Here is a 21,239-nt window from a genome sequence, read left to right on the forward strand (position 1 = left end):
CTCAAGGAAGGCAGTAGGAATTATGGACTGATTGGAAATGCTATCTTGAGTATTGATGTTTTTTTCAGACTGTCAAGAGTTTTATTTCATGCTTTATGAAAGCAAGTTGTGCAGAGAGCTGTTTCAGGGGAGGGCTATGCCTATTTTTAGTAAAATTCCAAAAAAGGGAAACAAAAAAGAAAGACGGAGGCTTCTGAACATATCTGCTCTCACGAACTCAACATCAGGGCAAAGAACAGCACAACCAAATGTCCCCCAGCTATCTGCCTGTACGGGATCTGTCCCTTTTTTAATTTATGTCTGTGTCCCCCCCAAAGACACAACCTCTCTAAGAGGCAAACCTGCCTATAAAGTTATGTAAATACCAGCCTTGTAATGTTTACATTAAGTTGTTTCTAGAAGGCAGATTCTTTTAAGGAGGGAATATTATGTCCTTTTTCTTCCAAGCTGGTTTTCAGTTTCAGCCTGTTTCAATGTAAATATCAAAAGACAGACAAACTGTCTTTTTTTAAAAAGCAGCAGAGGCAGGCTTGAACTGACATTTCCAAGAGGCACAGATATTTTAATGAAAACAATCATTTGACCTTGTCAACTCTGGGCAATCTTATTAGATTTTTTTTTCACTAGCTGTCTCCAGCAGCTTCTGAAACAAAAGTTGCATTCGAAAAAGATGCATGAGATGAGCTGGTGTTCTTAAAGAAGATCTAAGAACAGCGGCGTGTGCGCTGTTAGCCAAAGAAGTCAACTTCAGAGACACATTCTTGTACTTTTCCCCTTCCACACTGCCCCTGCCTTTCATTTCTGCTCAGGGCTATTTGTGTCTGCAAAACAGGATATTTGGCCAGACCTTCCAGCAACCCTTGGCAATCTGCATGGTTTGATAAAGTCCAGTGACAGTCTATATATCCTCAGTTAAGTGAATGTAATGTCCTGGTGGATAAAAAGTAAAAATTTAAAATTTTATGTTTGCGTATGAAAAACAGTACCCTAGCTGAATGAGATAATGGGTTCATGTTCTTTGCTTTACTGTTATGGAAATCTTCATTTTATTAAGAGCCTTTTAAACTTCCATAAGCATAGCCCTTAGTTGTTCAAGGGTTTGGAGGGACACCATGCAGTTAGTCCACTTACAGGGTGAATGTAATACCTGATGGTTCATTATACATCCTATAGAAACATTGTTCTTTAACAGTGATGAACTGAATGTCACTGACTGTAGTTGTGAATGAACAAATTATGTTACTGAGGTGCCTTCCATAATGAACTGAGAATGTCTGATAGTAGACAAAGAAAAGAGAGAGGGTTATCTGAGTAAATAGATATCCATTCTGTGCATGTAATGTGCAAAGGCAGAGAATAACACTGTCAGTCAGGAGGGGGAAAAAAATCTTGAGATATTAGGAGTCAGAAAGAAACACAAACATTTGGAGAGTGTGATGACTCCACCAGCACCTTGCTCGTTAACTAAGGTACTGCAACAAATACACAATGTAGGCCAAGAGGTGACAGCTGAGTGAAAATCATGCTGGGTTTAAGGAATTTGCTTTTCCTCCTATTTGTCAGCAGTGACATTTCTGAAAAATAGCAATAGTATCTGCAACCCAAGATGGCACTTGACAAATGATGCTTTTCCTCATCGTTGGTGCTCTTTGTTCATATCAGTGTGGAAATAATCAAATTCATGTCATTACTTTCGCTTCTATTAAAAACCATTATAGGTCTGAGGAGACACCTAACAGCTATTTCATTCTGAGTTTGGAGAAGAGCAGAGAATCTGACGTCAAATACACCACATGTACACACACAGACACAAATATTTACATGTTTTGAAATCATATAACTGAGTTAGTTTGTATGGGTTTATGCATCTAATGAATAATTAATGGCTTACTTCCATTAATAGGGATGTTTAACAGCAGATGATAGGCCAGACTCTACAGCCCTGCCAGCTGGCACCTGATCATATACGTAGTTTCATCCACATAACTGTGACTATAGCCTGAAAGAAATGAGAGTTTCAGCTCAGGGTGTGACCATACAATGACAAGGAGGAAAGCTGCTTTGAAAACACCAATTCTTGCTCACGCAGCTTGGGCAGGAATGAGGAGCTGAAAATAAATATATTTGCTGTCACTTCCTATTAAAAGATTCAGTCTTTTAACAACCTTTAGCACATCAGTTACTATCTCCAGTGACTCTAAAACTTAAAATCAATCTTCACATCTGTCTGTTGCTTGTGAGCTCTAATGTTAGACTTCCATAGGGAGTTCACAACTTATGAGTCCTTATTCATTGGGCATCAGGTGATGTGTTCCCTGGGTATCAGGCACAGCTCGTAGTTAGCTGGAGCAAAGGGAGTTAAAATAAAAGACTATTGATTTGGTGGATTTTTGAGGATTTTTTTTTGCTGCTCAGTGTCTTGCTACTTTCAAATAACTTAAGTAAACAATGAACTAAAAAATTCAAACCTTTTGAGACTGTTATGGCTATCACTAGGCACCCGTGTATATGCTGCCAGATACTCAAAAGCACTTAGCAGATACTGCCTCCGTTGGAGGCAATAATATTTTAAAAGCCAGGCTGCTTCAATCAAGATGCCTGCTTGAGCATAAGAAAATAAGAAATGTCCTTTCACAGCAGAGGCCATCCTCTGAAAAGGATGCTTAAGATAGCAGATAAAAAGAGAGTGCTCTAAAAAGAATGAGCCCCTCTACTTCTGGAATTCAGTGGTTTGAAGGCATCCAGACTGTTACATTAAATGGCCACCACTAGACCAACTCCTATGAATTTGTCCTTTTGAACCTCTTTATGTTTTTGTCTTGCAAAACATTACTTGCCTGTGAACCTAGCTTATGCATGCTGTATTTAAAAATCCTTCTTTTGTTTCTTTTATGCCTGCTGCCTGGAAATTTAATTGGGTGGCCCCTTGTTCTTGTTTTATGAAAAATAGTTAATGGTCATTCTCTGCCTACCTGTCTTCTCTACTTACTTTCTACCTACCATTCACAATATGTAGAACATTGTCTTCCCAATATTTATGTGTCCAGGTTATAAATTCTGTTTTGACCCTTTCTTTTGTCCCTGCCTAGAGAAGAGGATGAAGCAGACGGGTGCTACTAGTGTTTCCTGCCTGTGTATTGCTGTTTCTTTGCTAGCTCACAAGTGGTGTAAGAAGCACTATGTGGTATTAACTACCTCACTTTTAACTGAGCTCATTCAGCTTTGATTATGCTGGAATTCTGAGTAGAAATTCAGTATGAGATTTATCTTGGCCTGGTGTTTTCGCCCCAGTTAACCTGCCATAAGGAATGGAGTATGACAGAGTATGGGAGATGTGTAGCAGATTGGTTTGATTCCTTCAGAAGTTCCAGCTTCAACTGTGAATATTCTGAAGATTAATCAGAATAACAAAAGTGTTTTTAAAAAGTATTTTTAATTCTTGAGTTTAATATGCTGAAAGAACACATTAGATTTTCAATTGCCAACAAAGCATCGCTATGGATATAAACGTTGCAGTTAGGCTGGTACCTTCTAGATCTCACCTTTGAATTAACTTCTTTCTTTTCTGTGTTTTTTAACTAGGTGAAGCAACAGTGAAGAAGAAACCAGCTCCAAAGACTCCTCCAAAAGCAGGTAATTTGTTGCATGTGCCATCCTGTAGGAATAAATAATAAATCAATACGGTTTTAAAGGACAGACACCACATTTCTAAGTACAGCTGTTTGCCTATTTAATTTCTTGCATATGTGATTAAACAGTGAGAATGAAGTTCTATGAGGAGAAAACTGGAAAGCAAAGTCCATTTTTCAAACTTGTTCATAAGTTTACACGTGCTAAAACTTAAATTATGACCATGCAAAAAAGTTACAATCTAATAAACTATAGCAAGATCCTACCCAATGCCAGCACTACTGTTGTAACAACACACCTTAGCCTTCAGTGAAAGAGATTTTTCTATGTATCACAGAATGCCACCTCTGCATGAGTAGCTACCACAGAGAAGTTGATAGATTCTATCTGTTGATAGATTCCTCCTAACTGGCATTACGGTAACCTGTTCATGTGTTTGCACTCTCCCAGGCAAAGCTATCTATATTTAAAGTTACCCAGAATGATCCCTTATAGAAACCTGCTTTCAGTGTCTTCAGACTTTGTCAGACTTTTAAACCGTCCAAGCTGTTCACTTTGCCAGATGCGTCCCTCAGTTTCCTTCAGATATTTCAAAACAAAAACACTTTTCAGAGAACAAGTCTAGAGGGGAAAAAAAACCAAACCACTTTGTTTTAATTACATTGAAAAGAAAAAAGAGGAAAAAAACCCACAACTTTTTTCATGCCCAGTAGCCCTGTGCTTTCGGCAGGAATGTTACATTTGGCAGTGAGGTCATTCTGATGTTAAAGAATGCCTTTTACTGTTTTGCTCCCGTAAAGCAAACAGAGCAAGTTTCACCCTGGAGCTGTCTGGGCTGCGGTGTCTCTGGCATCTGTCCCTCGCAGCTACCAGGGGTCTGGCACACTCCGCATCACAACCCAGAGTCAGGAAGTAGCACTATTAGCAAAAGAGATGTTCTGCCATCTATTGATGCTCAGGCAGTGAGAGGGAAGAGGAGGAGAAATACCTGATCCAGACACAGAGGAGTATGAATGGGACTGCAAGATTTAAATGAAGCCCTGTAACACACAACCAAAAGGATCTGTCATTGTTCACGGGTAAATCGAGTGTAATGGAGAAAGACATTGATTTCCTTTCTTGTCTTTCTAATAGATGTCCCTCGTGATATTTACCTGGCTACTGAAGCCAGAATCTTCATAGGCAGGTGTTCAGTCTTAAATTTTCTGAATGCTGTTGATGACATTAGGAAACGGGTTTGCAGACCCCTCAGCCCACACAAATTGATATGGAGCCATTCTTCAAAAATACAAAGTGCAAAAGAAAAAAGATGTTTTTCTGTAAAACCCAACACAAAATTTCACAAGCTGTGTATTTGGAATTGGTGGTATGTCTTAACACTTTCAGTCTCTCAATTTCTGTACCCTGGTCTTGCATGACCAATTCTGACAGATAGATGATTGTAATTGCTCCACTACGGTAGAATTAAAAATGTCCACAGAATTGTTTCATTGCAAGCAACAGATAACTGCTAATCTGGATTTCTAATGCTGCTCTGAAACTGTTGAGCTGAGAGATGTATGTTTTGAATTTTAAGAAAAATAGAAAGTATAGTCACCTGAAGAGAGATTTTATTTTTTTTTTTCCATCAGCTGCTCCTCCTCAGATTACTCAGTTCCCAGAAGACAGAAAAGTCCGTGCGGGTGAATCAGTGGAACTGTTTGCCAAGGTGGTAGGAACAGCACCCATAACTTGCACCTGGATGAAATTTCGTAAGCAGGTAAATTGTTTTGTGGTCTGTTTTAACAATCATTGAAAAAGTAGAGCTGGAAAGGAACTCCAGTGACTCATCTTGTTCATCTCCCTTCTCCCAGAACTGGCAAAGTCCATGTCATTCCTGTCAGATGTTTTTCTCACCTCTGCTGAAAATGTTGCAGCCATGAACATTTCACAGCCTCCATTAGCAACCTATTGCAGTGCTTAAGCATCCATGGAGTTAGAATTTTTTTCCTAATTCCAAACCCAAATCTTTCTTGCCAAAGTTTAAACCCGTTGCTGCTTGTCCCTTCCTATAACAAATGACTGTTCCTTTGAGAAATGCCATAGACCGTGTAATTAAAGGATAAGTCACTTGAAAGATACAGGTATCTGAAAAGTATCTGTCTTGGGAAATGTTCCTCTCCTTCAAAAATAACCTCTTCTTCATTGATGCTTGGTCTAAAGTTATGTCAGAGGAGCAAAATGCCATGTAGTAAGCTTGAGTGAAATGTCTTATAACACAAATGACACTGTGCAGCGATTATACTGCCATGAGTGCCCTCACCCCCTAGGTTTAAATTTCCTTCTATTTGAAGTAATTTCCTTGAACTATATTATGTGTATCCGTAAGGGCAGTTTCTAAAGATAGTTGCTTTAATCACAGAATCACAGATAGTTGCTTTAATAAAACCACTTTAAATAAAACCACAATATGCGAGTACTAACTGGAAGATGATGTGCCATGTTAGGATCAAGCAAATATAAATATGTACTGTAGCTGCTATACGTTTATTTAATTCTGAACTCATTATGTTCTCTATAGAACATAAATAAAAAACATCTCGTACAAGAAAGTTTAGACTCTAAATCCAGATGTGTCAGCATTTAATTGAAAGAATTCAAAACAGTTTGTTAGTGCAAAGGCTATCCCATTGTCCATCTTTGCTAACCCCAAATAACCTCTTACTTTAGGAGAAAGGATGTTTTTTTTCATGAACTCTTGTATTTTTTTGAAATTCTTTAGTTCCAAGACTGGATTTAAAAAGCAGCCTATTCATTTCTAAAAAATAGTCTCAGAAGCTGCAGTGACATTCAGTGTCCTGTTTTGCTGAGCTCTGTCTTAACATGTGGGTAAAATGTGCCCCTCAAAAGTGAGAATTTTGAGTTCATTGTTGAATACAACAATCCTATTTACATTTCAAGGCCATTTTTATATACAAAATCTATTTGATGACAGAGACCAGCAGTTCATAATACCCATACCAGATCCATAATCTACACCTTTTTTTCCTTTGTAAAATATGATTTTTTCCATCTTTATACTTTCTTCTTTAGTTATTCACAATCTAAATGTTTGCATAATCATACTTTAAAATGACACATAAATTTTTAAATGGCTCATTATGGCAGATGCACGAGAAAAGAAAAAAACTTCAAGAAAGTTAATAAACACTGTAGGAGGACAAGTGAGGGCAGCAGTCTTTCATTTATTAAATTAAATGGGGAGGCAGTTACTATATACTGTGCTGCACCATTATTTTGCTTTCTTTTTCACTTATTCTTCACCACACTTTGTTTTATTCTTGGATTTTTTCCTCTTCTATAAATATGGTTGATTTCAACTCTATTCCATTCCCAGTCTGAAAAGTGAAAATCACCCGAGTGTTCTTACGATTTTCCTGGGGGCTATTTGTAGTAGTTATTTGAGTAGATCCAGTAAGTGGTGAGTTGTGATTTCAGCCCTACCACTGTATGCTCCAGTGTGCAGGAGGGACTTGTCCTCTCCGTGTTTCTTCCTCACATTCCCTTTAGGTTCAAGGGAGCCACAGTGGCGTCTCACAGATATATTCTGGCCAATGATCTTTTGCTTGGAGAAAGTGAACGTCACAAAGTTGTGACCCATGCTGTTGTACACGATGGCAGTGTAGTGGAGGGATGCTGGAACTGTGCCTAGCTAAAAAGGGGAAAGCCTTCGAAAGCCTCTTTGTTAGTTGAGGAACAAAATCCATTGTTTAACATTGCCAGTTGTTGGAGCTTCTTAACTATGACCAATGACTTTATTTTGGGAAAACAGGGATCCAGCTTCCTGTTCCCCACAACCATTGCAAGCCACTCAGCATCCTTTCAGGGCTTTCCCTTCATAACACAGATCTAGTTCTACTAGACTGATCTTTTTATTAATGTTACCCTTCGACTAATTCTAGTGAAGCAAAACATAGAAGCCAGTGTAGAATCTCAGAAGAGCAAAGTATGGGGGCAGGGAGGAACAACTTTCACTATAATTTAAACTATAGTTTTACATAATCCCATTTGCTAACTTTCTGTTGCAGTTACTGGAGGAGCATCTTTCTCGGGTTACTTTTGGGCATATAGCAGTGCACATGTTCTATCTCAGCTGAGGAGAAAGCAGGGCAAGTCCCTCTCTTAGCCTTGTAATTTCTTATTCTCTGAGTATGTGAGACAAGATAAGGCAAACTAAATAGCCTTCATTTTAATGAAATTCTGAGAATGAGTTGGAAGAGTCACTTATCTAAGAAGGAAGTGGTGGGAGGAAGAAGGGCATTGACATTATGTTGTCTGTTTCATAAGAACACAGTGTACAGCTTCATAATTGCACTGTAGCATTATGAGGTTTTTAAATAATTTGTCATGTCTCAAGCTAATACTGATTAAAATCTAAGTCTCCTTGGCCATTTATGCTATGATAGCTTTGTTTCAATTAAAAACTAGTTCATAATATGTCTATGGTATTCAGCTGAGATTTTGATTTTTGCTTCTCCAGAAAATAAAAATGCTACAGGAAAGCTAAATTTGAGCTTTTTATGTCTCTCTGCACAGCTGTAGCATTACATCTCCATTTCAGGCATCACTGTCAATTGTTCAAACCCATGAAACTGTTACTCTGATTTATGTGGGAGAACAGAATAATGCTGGTTAAGACAAGAGGGTAAAAGTCACAGCTATGGATAATTTGCACATTGGGCCTCTAAAGGAAAATGGCAAATGAATTAGGGGATTTAAAGCTAAACCCTTGTTCCACTGTGGTCTCTGTGAGATATGTGAGACCAAACTTTGTTCTTTTGCCAATTACACAGTTTGCACTTTCAGCCTGTCAAAGAGAAGTTAGAAAGTGAAACTCCTGTTCCTCAGTGGAGTCCCAGCAACACCAATGCTCCCTGTTGCCTTTGCAGGACGGGCACCATTATAATGTTCCATTGCATTTGTAGATGTTTTGTGTTGATTACACCCTTTACCAGGTGCACATATTCACTGCTGTAGTACAGTTATCCACAGATAACACTCAAAATTATAACCATGTATTGTAATTTGACCTCTCTCAGATATGAAGAGATTTATTGCATAAAATCTTTAATATTTTTCATTTGAATTTGGCAGATTGAAGAAAATGAATATATTAAAATTGAGAATGCTGAAAACAGCAGCAAGCTCACAATATCATCAACAAAGCAGGAACACTGTGGATGTTACACCCTCGTTGTAGAGAACAAACTTGGCAGCAGACAAGCACAAGTCAACCTTACAGTTGTTGGTAAGTCCATAATAACGTTTTAGATACGTACTCATTCTTCAGATACCTACATTTGCTTTACACATGATAACATGCAAAAAAATAAATAAAATAATCAGATAAGTTAAGAAAACTGAAATGAAAAACTGGTACCTTAAAAAATATCTGGATTGGACGATGACATTGTAATAAGGACTATAAGCAAGTTCAGTAGGGCTATACTGTGTTTTAATTTTGAAAAATTACTAATTACACATGAAGGTACAAAATATCTCAGTCTTTAAAAAAAAACAAAACCACATGAGAAAAACAGCTCAAGTCTCCATTTTTTGGTTAGATATCACTTCTTTTTCCCACTTAATATTTGCAGCATCCAGATATTTGGTAGACTGCAAATTTTAAGACTGTTGATTCAGGAAGGAGTGAAGTGGATTCTATTAGACTGCAAATTAGAAAGCATCCTGTTGCTTGGGGGAGGAAGTTTTTATTCATCTAATCAAAATTCCTACCATTGTCTACTGTTTTATAGTGACAGAAAGCAGTGAATAAAGGCAGTCTATTCTGAATACAGAGCCCTTTGTATATGGGCTTTTACATACATCTATTTTAAAGCATCAAACAGCCCTGACAGATGATACATTCAGGTCATCAAGTTTGTTGTAGCAGGCTGCGGACAGCTGTAAATAGTTGTAGACCAGTAGACAGTTGCAGTGTGTTTGCAGATAAAACTGCAGCCTGGATCTCAACCAGTTGGCTTGAGGACCAGACAACATCTACAGCGGTGACGTCTGGCTCTGAACGGGCTAATGAACCCACCTTGGTGTGGCTACACAGCAAATGTATTCCAGGGAAATCTAGGGAAGTTCTACAAGCAAAGAGGGTGATATGATTAAAACATTAGTCTGTGGGATAGGTCTGTTTCTAGGCTCTGTTACCTATGACCTGCAGAGGGGTTTTGATACAATGCAGGGCAGGGCAGAGATTGCCCAGGCATTTGGACAAATTCTAGTTCAACCAGCAAGGCTGCATCCTAATCACACACTCCAACCTGCCTTGGCTCTGCTGGCCTAACAGCTACGTGGGCTAGGGAGCAAGTAAAGAAATGCAGGTATAAAGTCAAAGATTAAAATCTGACTCCAATGAAAAAAAATGGCAAAATACCATTAACCCAAATTGCACTGGAAATTGGTTCCAACATACAGCATTTAATGAATAGAATCCCACCTTCAAGTCCAATACCCACTGCTAAAAAGTGAGTGTCCCTCAGTTGCGTACTGCTGTGCAAATTGTCAGTAGAGGCCTTCTGATGATTAAAACGAATTCCTTTCATCTAATCTGTGGCTTTTGTTGCAGTTAAGAGATAACTGAATGAATGAGTATAAATATCAAGTAGATTCCAGCAACATGCCAGAGAATTTAAGAATAGAAGAAAGTAGAATAAGTATTTTTCACATGAGGCATATATAAATTGTACTACCCCTTCCAACGGTAGGATGTGCAGGTCAGAAATACAGCTAGGGCAAAAATAAACACCATGAAAAACTGGTCTTCGAATAATTGTCATATACATTGTTTTGGGTACAGTTTTTGGCTCCAAAGGCCCAACACAGCTGATTAGCAGCTAGAAGAATGGCAGGAGATTAATTGCTCATTATATTTCCCTTTTTTCCTCTCAGCTGCAGGCTGCTAACTGTAGCAGGTTATTGGGGAAGATGGATTTTTTTTAGCTGAACTAGGCCAATAATTCCTATTATCTTGTCATGGTGTGAGCCTTGACTCACTATTATATAAGGCACTGGTTTATATCCTTTGGAGTTAATTGGTTTGAAAGTCTTTGAATTCTATAACCTTATAAAGCTACAACTCAGCATCCTGCTTTGCTCTTCCATAAGAAATGTGCCAGAGAACTGTGGGATTCCCAGAGATGCTTTTTGGGACAGTTGGGTGAAGAATCCTTACAATGTGCTGGAGTTTGCCATGCATTTTGGCTGATGACAAGTTATCTGTTTCCAACTGAAAAGAATAAATTCCCTCTTGTAAAATTGCCAAGCTCTTCAGTGAGACATCTCGCTGATGTCAGCACTGCCAAAGGCATGACAAAGCCTCAAGATTCCTGGTTTGCTACACATGCATTTTAAGGCCAGATTCTCCCATCAAAAATGTGGGAAAAGGGAGCAAAAACACCTTCCTTCTAGGAAGTGGGTTAGAATCTCACTACTGAGATAACATCCTTCACCCTGTTTGCACCTCCAAAGGTGTTAAATGTTCGTGGAAGTTGGAAGGTAATTTTCCCCAAAATCTACTCCAATCAAAATAGGGAAACTGTACTTCTCTAAATCAGTAAAATACGAGACCACTTAGTCTACCAAAGCTCATGTTTAGTCTTAAATCCCCACTTGTCCATTCTCTGTGCTCCATCCAAATTACTGGGAAGAAACTTGCCCTCCCTGCCCTGACCCCACATTAAGAACAAGCATTTGTGGAGTAAGCCCTGGTGCTAAAGATCAGCTCTGTTTGCCTCAGCTATTTATAACAAGGCTCTCAACTCTGTGTGAGCTTCCTCAGTATGAGTTTACCAATAAAAGGCACATCTACGTGTATGCTGTGTGCTCAAAAGGCTGCTGACTGACCACAGTCCACAACCGAGTCTTGAATGTATTGAGGGAAACTACAAATAGAGAACATCTGCTCTCTAGAGGACTGTGTCTGAGCCAACCTAGAGCTCCTCAAAGAGGTAGCTAACAGCCTTGTCTGTTCTGAATTTTAGCAAATCAAAGGCGTTGTTAAAATATAAAATGAAATAAATAAGGAAATAAAATCTCCTTACAACCATGTTTTCTACAACAGTCTTCATATGCTGATGGGCAAGCTTCTCATGTGAAAGACTCCAATAAGCATTTCCCAGATTAAATTTGGACTGTACCACATGCTGGGGAACAGGTGTCCCAGGAAAGTTGTGCTGTATCCATCCTTGGAGGTGTTCAAGTTCAGACTGGATAAGCATCTGAACAATCTGGTCTGACCTTGTACCTGATCCTGCTTTAAGCAGAATGTCTAAAGGCCTTCCTAAGGCTATTTAAGATCTTTGTTTCATGTTTTCCATTGTCAAAGACCTTTCTTCACAAAAAATAACATTATTGACTTTTCTCCAACCAGAAGAAAAAGGACTCTGCCAGGATTCAAATCAGAAATGATCCTGCTATGATTTAAACCCTGAGTCCTAGACTGTAAACTATAGCTGGGTATGATTATTAGAAATGATTTTTAATAACGATTTTCAGGGGAAAAAAATCTACCCTGCATTCCTTTGACTTTGTCTCCTAAAGTCTTAAATTTAACTGCTCACACTGTCAGGCTCAGACTTCAACTGCAGGCTTAACTGAACTGAGCAGGGGTTCTGACACTTAAAGATTTTAAATAGTATATAATTTGATGCAGTTTGGGACAGTTGTGAAAGAAACCCAACTTTATTCTGAGGGCTTATTTTTTTCCTTTGCGATTTTAATGAATATGAATGAACAAAATGTCCATTACACTCAGCTTCCAGTACGAGCTGTTTGCAGTCCACACAGCAGATGCACAGATAAGCAGTCAAGTTAGAGGACACATTGTAATTGATAGGCAGTGCAGTGTGGTGATGAGTACACAGCACTGAGCCACAAGGACGGAGTCTGGAGTTTCACATTAGAATCATAGAATTGTCTACGTTGGAAGGGACCTTTAAGATCATCTAGTCCAACCATTAACCTAACTCTGATAAAAAAAAATATCACTAAACCATGTCACTAAGCACTATGTCAGCCCATCTTTTGAATACCTCCAGGGATGGTGCCTCAACCACTTCCCTGGGCAGCCCATTCCAGTGCTTAATAACCCTTTCAGTGTAAAAATTTTTCCTAATGTCCAATCTGGACTTCTCCTGGTGCATCTTGAGACCGTTTCCTCTTGTCCTATCACCTGGGACTTGGGAGAAGAGACCGACCCCCTTCCAGGGGTAGTTGTAGAGAGTGATAAGGTCTCCCCTCAGCCTCCTTTTCTCCAGGCTGAAAAACCCCAGCTCCCTCAGCCTCTCCTCATGGGTACTTGTTCTCCAGACCCCTCACCAGCCTCGTTGCCTTTCTCTGGACCCACTCCAGCACCTCAATGTCTTTTTTGTGGTAAGGGGCCCAAAACTGGACACAGTACTCAAGGTGGGGCCTCACCAGTGCCCCCCTCCACCACCAGTACAGGGGGACAATCACCTCCCGAGTCCTACTCACAAAGCTCACCACGTATTGATTCATTGTGTAACTTTGTCTGTACAAGCACTAATAATACTGGGAGACCTGAAGTAGAAGTGAGACATTCAAGTCAAGCAATGTCTTCATTTAAAGGGCAGATTGGTCCCAAAATGCCCATGTGAGCTTTTCCCTATTGTTATGATTAGCTCTCTTTAAAAAGCAATTTCATTAGCTGAGTGACCTCTCTAGGGAGATTTTGCAACGTGTTTCTGCTCCAAAACCAAAATGGCCTTATGTGGGACTGAGCTAATGATTTACCACAGACACTGTGTCAGATTAAAGTGGACTTCTGTTGCCAAGCTATGTAAAATGAGCCACTGATGAGTTTAGTGCAAGACAGTACTGATTTAGGCAAAGTACAGCCCTCGCTCTATAGTGATAGCAAGGAATATTCATTCCGTTCTTGCCATTCATTAGATGTATAGGGGTAAATCTCTTAAATTTCTGGTTCTGAACATTTTAGCTGTGTGACAACTTTTAGAAAAGGAACTTGGTTTGCATACTGGCTAAAGCTGCGTGCTGGGACAAAAAGTCAAAAAAGTAATGGAGTATTCAACAAGGAGAATTTGGCACTAGAGAAGTATTCTGTTCTGCAGCTATGCCACAATAGCTTCCTTCAGGATTTTGGGCAAACTGCTTCGTGTTTCTATGCCTAGTAGGGGTTTTCTGATCATCAGTGTTTGATGAATACTTTGGACATTAGTGACATCTTTTACTTTCTTTAATACAGAAGTAAGAATACATGGGAGTTGATTTTGATCCACTTGTTTTGGCTTTTATACATCCTTTAGATTTGTGACATTGTATTAAAAAAGATATCATAGTGATTAGTGAGCTATATGATAGATACATGCAATAGATAGATAAGAGCAATATCATTATACCCTGAGAGGCCTAAAGCTAATTGTTATGGCAGTTTTGTTACTCTAAGCATTTGTGCGCATGATGCGTACTGTGTCCCCATGGACAGTTGTACAGTGACAAACCAAGTACTTAAGGACACTGTATATAAGCATGTTGCCCACAGGTATGCAAGTAGTAGAACATGACTTCACCAAGTAATACACGGTCCTCTGCATGAGGTTACAATTCCATACTTGAGTTGGGATGGAGAAGTTACTTTCTGTGTGGCAACTGTTACTTCTGTACCTTCAGCAGAATCTGGATGAGCAGAGTCTTATCCAAGCGAAAATGAGAAAATACAAGTTTAGCTTGAGAACAAGATCTGATCATCACTAACCCCAACAGTCATTGAATATAATGGTAGGATTATTAATTGCTTATATGAAGGGCTTGGTCCTGGTTCAACAAGTGGCATAAAAGCATGCTGTATCAGCATTAGTTCTTTGACCTGAAACTCTTATTAGACGGAAACGTGGTGGCATAGCCAACAGTTCCCAGTGGCACTATCAGCATTTTGTGTGAGTGCCTGAGAAGTCTGGCTCAGTGCTTGCTGCTCAGGCTGACGTGACCCAGCAGTGGTCAAAAACCTCTCTCTGGGAAAGCAAGTGCAGACTCCTGTAAGCAGAACAACCATAGACACTTCTGCAGAGAACGCTGCAGCACAGAAGTGCTAACATGAACGCTCTGAAACATCATCTTTTAAGAAGCGTCAGATTATATCTTGCCATATCCATGTGATTCTTTGTTTACAATTAGGGTTGAGAATGCAGTGAATTTCCTAAGAATATGTGGGTGGACTCGGTCTCTAGCCTTTAGCCTCTTAAATTCCTCTGGATTGCTGGAGGATTTTTGTTACCAGTTTTATGTTAAGGGGCAAGTAGACTGGTGGTTAAGAAAGAGATGTCTTAATGTTGCTGTTGTTGTTGCGGCTGTTGTAGTTCAAGAGTGTTGTAACTTCCACTGTCAGCCTCCCCACTAATGCTTGGTGGAAAAACTCTGCAGCTGGGTAAAAACTAAATTTTCATAGTTAAGATAACAGTCATAGAGGAAGCACAGCTGACATTGCCCTCTGCATCAGTGCCGGGACACTGATCCAGATTTGTTCCTTGAAGGGCCATCTAGTTTCAATGTCATTTCCACTAGGAGAAATTCCATAGAACTCCCTGCTTAGTTTTTTTTCCTGGCACTTACCATCATCTTTCTTCTAATGAAGAAAAGGAAGTATCATGACAGTATTTCTCACAACAAAATTCCTGTATTCTACCTCCTGTTAAGACTAAGAATGTTTAGTTACTAAGAAAAGTTTCATCACGACTCCTGTGCATGAACATGGGGCTCCTAGACCCAAACTCACCCCAGTGGAGACTTGGTATCTGCTGATAGTCTTACTGGGGAAAGTCCTAAAATTTATTCTTTCATTACCTGTCCTTTCAGTGGACAGGTATCAGAGCTCTAATTTAATCAGTTATCAAGCCAGATGCGTAACATGAAGCAGATGAGTAATCCAGACAGAGTGTTGACTCAGGCGCAGGAGCAGATGAAAAAGACTTTAGAAAAAGGGCTCCTGAGAATGCATTATATATTTGTTTGTTCCATTAGGCCTGTGGCAGAAGGAGATGTTCTTGTGCTGAGGGCATTTGCGTGGGAGTGGTGAGCTCTGGTTTCGTTCCCAGCTCTATTCTCCTGTGTGTCCTTGGGCAAGGTCATTTTACTCTTTTATGCCTCAGTTACCCCAACTGGTAAAGGGGGAACAACAGCACGAAGCGGTGCTCTGGGCCTCCAGTATTTGTGAGCTACTTTATCCGCAGGTCTCAAAGGGCAGTTTTTAAGTAATTTAGTTTTATGTCAGAGCTGTCAGGAGGAGCAATATGGTGAGGGATCCCACTTGGAGGAGGTGAGCAGCAGCCCGCAGTGTGTAATACAGGGGAGGGGTGGATTCCAGACTCCGGTCCCCTGAGCTAAATAACCTTGTCTGTGTGGTCCTCAGCTGGAGAGGCTGCTTCATTAGGATAACATTTCTGTTCAACTTTTTTTGTGTTGTTTTGAGAACCCAGGCATTCTTCTCTAGTTTAATGTTGTGCTACGCCTATGGTAAACTAATGTCCAGAAGGGTGCTAACGGGTGTTACAGGGTGTTAAGGGGTAATAATATCTCTACTTATAGCACTGCTCTCCCTTGGAAAAAAAAAAAAAAAAAAAGCTAGCAAAGAGACCAGGGCGTCATATCGAAGAAGAGTTATGTTCCTGTAACAGTCCAGCAAAGAAAGTGGTGCTTTGTGCTTGTTCCTTTGTTGTCAGTGTAACCCATTCTAGTTGCATAGCATCACGCAGAAAGAAACAACTGTTAAAGCAAAAAAAAAAAAAAAAAAGAGCTGCAGGGCATAGTTTTCCGAGCAAAGCAGCGAGGTCTGCCATAACCCCAAGCCCTGTCAGCAATAATGCAGAGTTCAGTTATGACCTTTTATGGTTTCGCTTTTCTCCTGCTGATGAATTTCAAATGAAGGCTTTGCCAGTGCTGTCGGCATGGACAGTGTTCAACTGGCTTTTGCAGCATATTAAATACCTTCTCTGGCTAAACAGCTTGTGGAATGGAATTAAATTGTTTCTTTCTGTCTGTTCTTTATCTGGTAGACAAGTATCACAATAGCTAATAATAGTATTATACAGTAATATGATAACTGGATTTAGAAAGAAACCAAACCAATTTTGAGAGCAGATAAAGAAAACTACTTCAGAGACATTGCTTCAGTGCTGTCTCTGTTCGTAAAAGAAAAATAACTTTTTTTCAGAGGCTGTGATTCTACTGTTCTCAGTTTTCAGAGGCTTTCTACTTGAATAGCATTGCTGCTTAAGAGACCGCCAGAGCCCTGCAAGCTCTGAATGTGCAGCAAACCCCAGCGCCTTGCTTTGGCTCAGCCTGACCCTCACATCAAGTAGCAGAACAATTTCCATTTCCCTGCACTTGGAGTTAGATAAGGAGATTGCTGCCTTTTTTGGTCTCCTGGAATGGTGCTTGTGTTCTGCAGGGTCTGTAAACAGAACTGTGCGGAGAAGGCAGCGAGGTCTGGATAGCGCGGTTTCATGTTATGTGGGTGTCCTGTGTGAGCTGTGGGTTCACCACCTATGCAGAAAGAGAGAAAGTCCCTTTCCTTATCAGGAGGAATTTTGGGTTACACACCACTGAAAAAAAAGGCAAGGACCTCAAGTCAAATTTGTCTCATAAATAGCAATGATTTAAAGGCTGAGCATGCTATGCTTTATGCTTCTCAGAGTGTACAAATACAAAATAATTAAAGGTTACTCCGGGCTGTTTATCAAAACCTGTTTACCAAGATATTTCTGAGAATTTGTCTGAGAAAGGAGTGCATCTGAATTCAATTTGGGAGTAAACAAGAAGAGCACTTTTCAATCCTGGAATGGTCTTAAATGTGGCTTATACATTTCATGTGAGGCCAGCTTGTGACCTTACCATCTGCCCTAAGGAACGCGTGCCACAAAGAATAAACTGGAATCTGACCTCCTTGCTCTGGGATAGTGGTAATTTATGTCTGCCTTTGTTGAGAAGTAGTTTGTTTTTTTAAAATCTGTGCCTAGTTTGCTGGAGCACAAAGCAGAGAAAGCCGTAGAGTCCTCCACATCACTTCCACTCCCTTCTTATTTCCCTGTGCATGGTGTGTAGAGTTGCTACTGCTGTTTCCTCTGTGCCACTAGTGTCAGTGACTTCATGCAGTCTCTGCTGCTGTGCAGAACAGTCCCTGAGGCAGGCTGGAGGCCAAATTAGCTACTTGTCCATCTCCTTTGCCTGTCACTAGGCTTTGGGAGCCAGCTCAGGGCAACTCTACTGATATTCCTAAAGAGATTAGGTAGGGAGCTTTGTGCTTGAGTCCCCCTTAGCATTTAACTGCCCAACCTCCAACTCTCTTGTCAGCCTCTGCAGTCACACTGCAGGCAAATAAAGTGATCATGCCTCCTAGCAAAAGAGCCGTAAGTACTGTCTGCTACAAAGGAGGTGAAGTTTGTAGGATTCTGACCAAGTTCAACAGGACCGTATGGACACAGGCGATTTGATTGTGGCAATCTAGACTATTGTAAAGCTAGCTAAGTATTCATTTTGCTGTTATATGCGTGCTGTAAATTAGCCAAGACTGGAATACCCCTAGTTTCATATAGTTAAGACATCTTATGGTAGAGAATATATACATGTTTTTTCTTGTTGCGCATAATAATGAAACTGAAGTTAGAGCTCGGTGTTTTAAATTAATTGCTTCCCCTATAGAAATATTCACAAGGAGCAGTGTATTTTCAGATGCACTCCCTTCCTTCTAGTTCATGTGTTAACTTGTGGCTATGGTTTGGTCCAGAACAGGAATACCAAAATTGTAGTCCAATGAAGCTGTATAAAGACCTCATAATATAAGCTTAAGTATAAGGTATGCTTATGTATGTAAAAGACTTCACATGACATGCAAATATTGAAGGTGGGCAGCTCAAGGACTTTAACAGTATGCTAAACACTGAAACAGAAGGACGAAATAGAGAATTGTGCATGACTTCCACACCCCTCCTCAACCCACTGGATGTTTTTATTGGAAGCAGTTAATTGTGCTGATAGAGATTTCATATTTCAGAAGGGAATGTAGTTTGGCAAAATGTCCTAGCTTTCAATACAGACAGATGAATAAAGGGTAACCTTTAAAATCCCCATAGAATAAACTGTTGAGAAACCAAACAGACACATGGAGACACCATCTGCAAGTTCTCTGAATGTGCAGAGCTGTAGAATACCATCCAGTCTGATAGCAAATAAATTTTAAGTGTGGTAAAATGGTACATACACATCTGTCATATTAAGAAAGAGCAAAGATTAGGCTCTCATTCTTGTTTATGATCTCCCACAGCAGCTACTACCCCAGTATTTATACACTGAGCAGATCTGCAAGCGGCGGCACATGGTAGACTTCAAACAAAAACGTGCAGCTTTCTGGCTCAAGAGAGTCCAGCCAGGGTTGCAGGTTTTCATCTTTACCTACTGGGAAAAATTTATTAGGAAAGTAGAAATAGTCCCAGGGCTGGCAGATATTAGACTAAAGCCACGTAGCATTTTCTTTACCACTGATGTCCCCTTGGCCATGAATGTTTTCTCTCCAGTGCTCACATACCTAAGCCTGGCTTCTGTAAACTGTGCTGGCCAAACAGATTGCAGTTATCTAAGTGAGTCATGGAAAGAGAGGTCACTAAGGTAACTGTGGCCTAGGTAACTCATAAATCATACCTAGAGTTTCATTTGGAAACAGAAGTGTGTTGAAAGTCAGCAAAGAGAGACCATAATTTCAACCAACATAGACAATTCTACAATTCTATGATGCCATGTCTTGCCCAAGAAGCAGGCTACTGTGCTCTGCAAAGACTGAAGCACATGTATTCTTTTCTCCTTCAGTGTAAAATTCGGTGCAGAGAGTTATAGCAAGCTAACACTTTTTTCTTTTTAAAAAAACCCAACCAAGTCATACTGTCCACATTTAGCCATGTGCGTAGCAGATGTCAGAGAATCTGCACGACTTTGACAGACCCGAACAGATGCCTCTATAAGGTGATAGACTACTGGCTTAGCTTTTCTTCAAAGTATTTTCCTCTTGCTATCAGCAACTGCCCTGTTCTGCTTGGATTTAGGGTAAGTCAGCTGTTACTTATCCAAGTTCTTCTATCTGCATCTTGAGATGATGCAATGATGATTATATAGGAGGAGAACAAGACACAGAGCTGAATATTCTTTTAATGTACAGACTTTGAAGAGGACGGAGGTAGCATCATTCCCTACAAGGTCTGCACAGATAAGAAGTTGTACTGAAGACGGTTGCTATCGCTGCTGTTTCACTAAAATGACACAATCCATGTGTGCCACAGAACCAGCTCTCTGGTGGCTGCTGTAGTATTGTACAAGGGTTCCATTATTGTAAATGGTGTGAGCATTGAATTCGTGCTTCTTGAAGCTCTGAGGAGGCTGGGGCAGGACTTGCAGAGAGAAGAGGGGGGCTGCTGTTCTGGCACCAGGAGATCAAGATTCAGTTCTCATCTTTGCTACAACTACTTTGCTACAACTACTTTGCTCTTTCTAATCTTGGACAAATCATTTAACCTCTCTGTGATTCAGTTCATGACATCTACACTATAAATTCAGGCTTGTTTAAATAGTCCCTTTTATTCTGCCAGAAAATGAAGCAAGTAAAATGTGACAACTAAGCAGGGCAATAAGCCGTTCCAGAGGTTAAGGACATATGGTCTCTGATTTTTGTGTTTAACAAGAGTTGTTCTGTATAATGATGACTCCTAGTGGAATGGTGTTTTAAGTGTTGCCAAAATGAATAAAGATAACCTACGTTTTGGCAGCCTCTTTTTTTTGCACCTGGGCATTCTCATGCTGAATGAGGCAGCAAACCCTCTGTGCCCATCTCCCTTCTTCCCTACCAGGCTTTTCCCTCATACACAAAATTTCTATTTATATATCTTTTAATACATTTAAGTTGCGTAAGGAGGTGGATTATCCATCACAACTGTACTAAAAGGATTTACAAAAGTTTTTCCAGGGAAATAATTGAATGGAACAATGGAACTTGCACTCTTCCAAATAGTGAACTGGTATTTAAGTGTCTTGGTCAGATTAGAATACCCCATTTCCTCTCTTTAAGTAAAACCACAGCAGTCTCAGAGACGTCCCTCCATCCAAGAACTAAAGGCATGTTTATGACAACCTGTGGCTATTTCTGTCTGCTCAGTGATTTTCCTAGGAATGATAATTTGAGTATGGAGGGATAACTGGTACAGTCTACCACAGTAAAGCTTTCATCAAAGTCAACGGCAGTTTTCTGCAGCATTTGGATGTTTATATTGCTAAGAAAGGGGCTATATTTTTTGGCTGGTTTGGCAGCTCTGCCTTTAAGGAGAAAGTTATAATGTCCAATAGCAGTTTTAACCAGCAACACAAAACAGGATTTTATCCATCCATGTCCTGTGTAGCCACTGTTCATAGCATCTCACACTTTCTATCTTTTCCTTTTCATTTCTGTCATTTTATCCCATCCTTTGATTTCTCATTCAACCTTTGGCCTCTAGTTCATCCAGATCAACATCATCATTATTTTGTAGGTTTTGCTAGATTACTTC

The 21,239-nt window shown here is 39.9% G+C and overlaps 1 protein-coding gene across 2 annotated transcripts in view; it reads left to right on the plus strand.

The window, feature by feature from the left end:
- The window catches only part of MYLK (myosin light chain kinase), a 205,426-nt gene that overhangs the window by 151,027 nt on the left and 33,160 nt on the right, over positions 1–21,239 (plus strand). For both annotated transcript variants that reach the window (XM_014939830.1, XM_014939837.1), the window contains 3 exons: positions 3,583–3,633; positions 5,262–5,389; positions 8,764–8,917. In XM_014939830.1, coding sequence (XP_014795316.1) covers positions 3,583–3,633; positions 5,262–5,389; positions 8,764–8,917 — 333 coding nt within the window. The remainder of the gene's footprint in view (positions 1–3,582; positions 3,634–5,261; positions 5,390–8,763; positions 8,918–21,239) is intronic.

Source organism: Calidris pugnax, unplaced genomic scaffold (genome assembly GCF_001431845.1).
Source record: "Calidris pugnax isolate Ruff unplaced genomic scaffold, ASM143184v1 scaffold21, whole genome shotgun sequence".
NCBI lineage: Eukaryota > Metazoa > Chordata > Aves > Charadriiformes > Scolopacidae > Calidris > Calidris pugnax.